Below are 4,376 nucleotides of genomic sequence, written 5' to 3' on the forward strand. Positions count from 1 at the left end.
TATCAATTTTGACCCGTTCTTCTTACTTTTTCTTAGATCAGATGCCTGCAGACAAATTTGGTGTAGCATTTTAGACCTTTAGTTAGCTTCATTATTCGTATTTTCTATAAAGTTATGCTTAAAATCCAACTGGGGGATGGTTGAAATAAAGTTGAACATTAATCAAATAAATAAAGACATGAGCTTTTGGCCTTCCACTGATATTTGCTATTGGTAAAGTTGCTCCCTCCAATCACCCTTTGCAAAGTGTTGATATAGGATTGTTTAACGTAATTTAGATGCATTTTTGAGCTATTATTGTTGTTGTGTACCTCATTTGTCATTATTGTATCTCAATATTTCTTTTTGATATCTCATCTCTTATTGGCTTAGAAAAAATCATCAATCTTCTTTTTCACTTTGGGACTGGCTACATGATTTTGGCCCTTAAAACGGCAGAATAAGTTTGGAGTACAAGGACAGCAATGTCCGTTTTTAGATCATCTAGTCACACCTAAAATATATGATATCTTAATTCCATAGCCATTGATGCCTTTGCAAACAAAATTTGAACTACTGAAGAAGTTACCAAAATCTGACAGGTTCTTGAAGGGCTTCCTGGAAAAAGAAGCATACATATATTGTGATTTAACTTGCCAACAATCACAGAGTTGGTATAGATAAAGAGTTGAGTCATCCTACTACTCATAACTGCCATGGACATGTGTTGAAAGCTTCAAATGACGAGAGGAAGCAAGAACAATCGAATCTTATTCTTCACTTCATCTCTCGATTGTGTTATGCCCTATACTATTTTCTTTTCTGAAATAGGCATCATGGCCTCCCAAATTTTGCTAGAAGGTTTAAAAGTGGAAGGTCTTCCTTAATTAGGAAAGGTGACCAAGACAAAAAACAATCATATCAAAGAACACAAATTGCAAATATTTAACAAATACTTAAAACCAATCCACTTTTTATCATTTCATCCTCCTCTACTTTAATCAGATTTATCAATTTATTATTGGATAGGTTTAGTAACTTGATTACCAAAATCTCCTCTAGTTAAACACATCTTTTTGTCAGTTTGTAGCCCCCAAAGAAAGCAAGGTATTGAAGATTAATAATTTTTCATCAACTACACAACTACTAATGTCTCATAGAGAATCAGAGAATAGAACAACCTAAAACCATTATTGAAACTTGTTTACAATTGGGATTGCTGGATTCCAAATTACACCTCTCCTTCATCTGAATAAGTTTCAAACCTAAACATATTCTCAAGTAACAAATCTACAAATAAACGTATTCAGCAAGACAACTGAACCATACAAATGAATCAAAAGACAATGAAGTCGAAAAAGAAAAAAAAAAAATAATGAAACAGAGTAATATTTCTCATACTAATCACTATTGTAGTAACCCCGTTTATTTCTGGTGAACTGAATAACAGATTAAAGGGGGTGCTAACAGAATCTAAATACAGAAAAGAATGAAGAACAGATGGCAAACCAACTTGAGAGACAAACCCAAAGCACATCCACACACGGAAAGAACAAATACGTGGCATAGGCCTTAGTCAAAGAATTCCCAAGGGAACTTAGGTTGGGTTGAATTATTATTGGTGACAGGTGTAGATGTGGACGTTGAGGGGACTGGCAGCAATGCTGGGCTGGAATCAAAGGTCTCCCATTTCGTGGTCACGACAACGGGTCCTGATGTTGAATGCCTTGATTGTTGATGTTGTTGATGCTGGTGTTGCTCGTTTATTGCCAAATGCTCAAACGAATGCCTAGCTTGATGCTCTTGAATTGGCTCTAGGCTATGCCCATTGGAACGCCTTGGTGCCTGCTCCTGAATTGGTGTTAGTCTTTGACCATTTGAATGCTTTTGTTGATTCTGCATTGGTGTTTGAACTCCATTGCTACTTGGCATAGAGTTTTTAATCTTCAACATATCCAGAGTTTCAACATACTTTTGCACTCTTCTCACCTTCACCCACATTATAATTAAAAGTAATTAGACTCTACAATTTTACACAATTTCAAACACTATATAAGTAACAGAACCAATACATAAACTAAAATCAGAATTACCTGCATTTTTCTCTGCAATTTTACATCTCCATCACCCATAATACCATCTAATTTAAGCAATTGATTCATCAACAACTCAATTACACCAAGAACATCTTTTTCGGCCACTTTCCCTCCTTTAGTAATTATCGATTCAAGAGCCGACACCTGCCAAATTTCAATTAAACATCAAATTCACAAACAAATCTTCATTTACAAACTCTTCAAAGGCCTAAAATTTAGTTAGAAATATTCACCTGTCCTGCCAGACGGTCAACTTCCAGGCTAATTTCGGAGATAGATTTTGAAGCCTTCTCCATCTTGGCATTCTTTCTCATCTCAAGTAAACGTTTCTCTTGACTAATAGGGTCCTCAACAAGCACAATTTTCGATCGGTCCTTCACACCCGCCATGTCAAGAAACGTTTTTGAATCTCTCTCTTTATCTTTATATATCAGCTTTTGATCCTGGTGGTGCAACCCTGTTGGTCCACTCAACATCTTCTTCAACTCCCCTGCAATCAAAGTAAAACAAAACCATATATATTCGTAAGCAAAAACTTTCTTCATTCATCCACAACTTTTTTTCAACTCCAATTGTAAATAAAAAAAGAAAGATTGTGAATTTACCAAATGTAGCTTGAGAACTGATATGCATTTCATGGTAAACAGACCCGTATTTGACCCGAACTCTAATTGTCGGTGGCGGAGCGGAGGCCCGATCAGAATCCGGATTTCGTTTCTGTACAAGCATTCCACCTGGTCTTAGTTCCCATTCATGAAGAGGCACAGGTGCTCCACCAGCTGAGCTACCATTCGTCATCGAGGAAGGTGACAGTCCTGTGGTTTTAGTCTTCATCCTCATCATCTTAAAACTCAACTTTTTTATATTTTATATTTGTTGTCGTTCCGTTACAGAAATGAGTTTGACTTGAAGAGAAGAGTCTTTAGATCTTCTGTAACAGTGATTCCAGGCGATCTGTAACGAAAATCATAGACACCCTGTTCAGACAAAGCTCGTTAGAGTTNAAGATTGTGAATTTACCAAATGTAGCTTGAGAACTGATATGCATTTCATGGTAAACAGACCCGTATTTGACCCGAACTCTAATTGTCGGTGGCGGAGCGGAGGCCCGATCAGAATCCGGATTTCGTTTCTGTACAAGCATTCCACCTGGTCTTAGTTCCCATTCATGAAGAGGCACAGGTGCTCCACCAGCTGAGCTACCATTCGTCATCGAGGAAGGTGACAGCCCTGTGGTTTTAGTCTTCATCCTCATCATCTTAAAACTCAACTTTTTTATATTTTATATTTGTTGTCGTTCCGTTACAGAAATGAGTTTGACTTGAAGAGAAGAGTCTTTAGATCTTCTGTAACAGTGATTCCAGGCGATCTGTAACGAAAATCATAGACACCCTGTTCAGACAAAGCTCGTTAGAGTTGTAAGACCCCAGCATTACACGAGTCCAAGTCCTTAAGCCACGCGTAGACAGACACAGAAAAACAACCTGTCCAAACAGAACCTTCTTTACTTTCTTCTTCTGCCTTCTTCGCGGTACCAACTGGCGTCTTGTGAAAGAAAAGAAAAAAACAATCTTTGAACCTTATTTACCAAGAAAACCCAGATAGAGATCGCCTCCACTGAACTTTGCTAAAGCCAAAAACGATCAAAAGAATATTTCAGATCTCTTCAATGAATGCGGTCAACGTAATTAAACCACAAGAAAATTGAAGCAAACAATGTTGGACCAACGATTTTGCCCAAGAGAAGTAACGGAAAAATCAATGAGAAATAGAAATCGAAAACAGAATCAAATCCCTAGTATAATTTTTCTTTTTTTCTTTCCTTCCCTCTTTCTCTCACTTGTTTGTAGTTCTGGAAATGTCGTGGAAGAAGAGAATAAGAGAAGAAAATGAAATAAATGAATATAAAACGAGTGGACAGCTAACAGAGTCTGTTGTTGAGAGCTGAGGACTATACATTTATATGATTTATATAAATTATTTCAACCAAATTATTTTAATATTTTAATTATCAATATTTTAATACGAAAAAAGAAAGACAAAAGCCGCCAAAGCTTCTGTTCAAAGGTAAAAAACCAAAGAGGAAACTCTGGTCTTTCACCAAACTGGTGGGCAGGATCCCGTACATGTAGTTCTATGTTAAGAGAGACTTGACGGTGAATTGTTGACTTACACGTTTATGTCTAGAGGGTTATTTTTGGTTATACATAATAATCCAATCATTGTCTTGTTAACAATGGAGGGTTATTTACATACAAGAATAATCATCTTAAGATTGACACGTGGCGTTATCTAGTGGCG

General features: G+C 36.8%; 1 protein-coding gene across 1 annotated transcript; it reads right to left on the reverse strand.

Moving 5' to 3' along the window:
• Positions 1–1,352: 1,352 nt before the first annotated feature.
• LOC116138974 (BAG family molecular chaperone regulator 1) lies at positions 1,353–2,918 on the reverse strand. The gene is made up of 4 exons (XM_031424644.1): positions 2,681–2,918; positions 2,309–2,565; positions 2,073–2,219; positions 1,353–1,968 (listed from the first exon to the last, which is right to left on the reverse strand). Exons 1-4 carry the CDS (start codon positions 2,916–2,918, stop codon positions 1,552–1,554), a joined length of 1,059 nt encoding a protein of 352 aa, XP_031280504.1. The 3' UTR covers positions 1,353–1,551.
• Positions 2,919–4,376: the final 1,458 nt, after the last annotated feature.

This window comes from Pistacia vera, unplaced genomic scaffold (assembly GCF_008641045.1).
Source record: "Pistacia vera cultivar Batoury unplaced genomic scaffold, PisVer_v2 Contig345, whole genome shotgun sequence".
In the NCBI taxonomy this organism is placed as follows: Eukaryota; Viridiplantae; Streptophyta; class Magnoliopsida; order Sapindales; family Anacardiaceae; genus Pistacia; species Pistacia vera.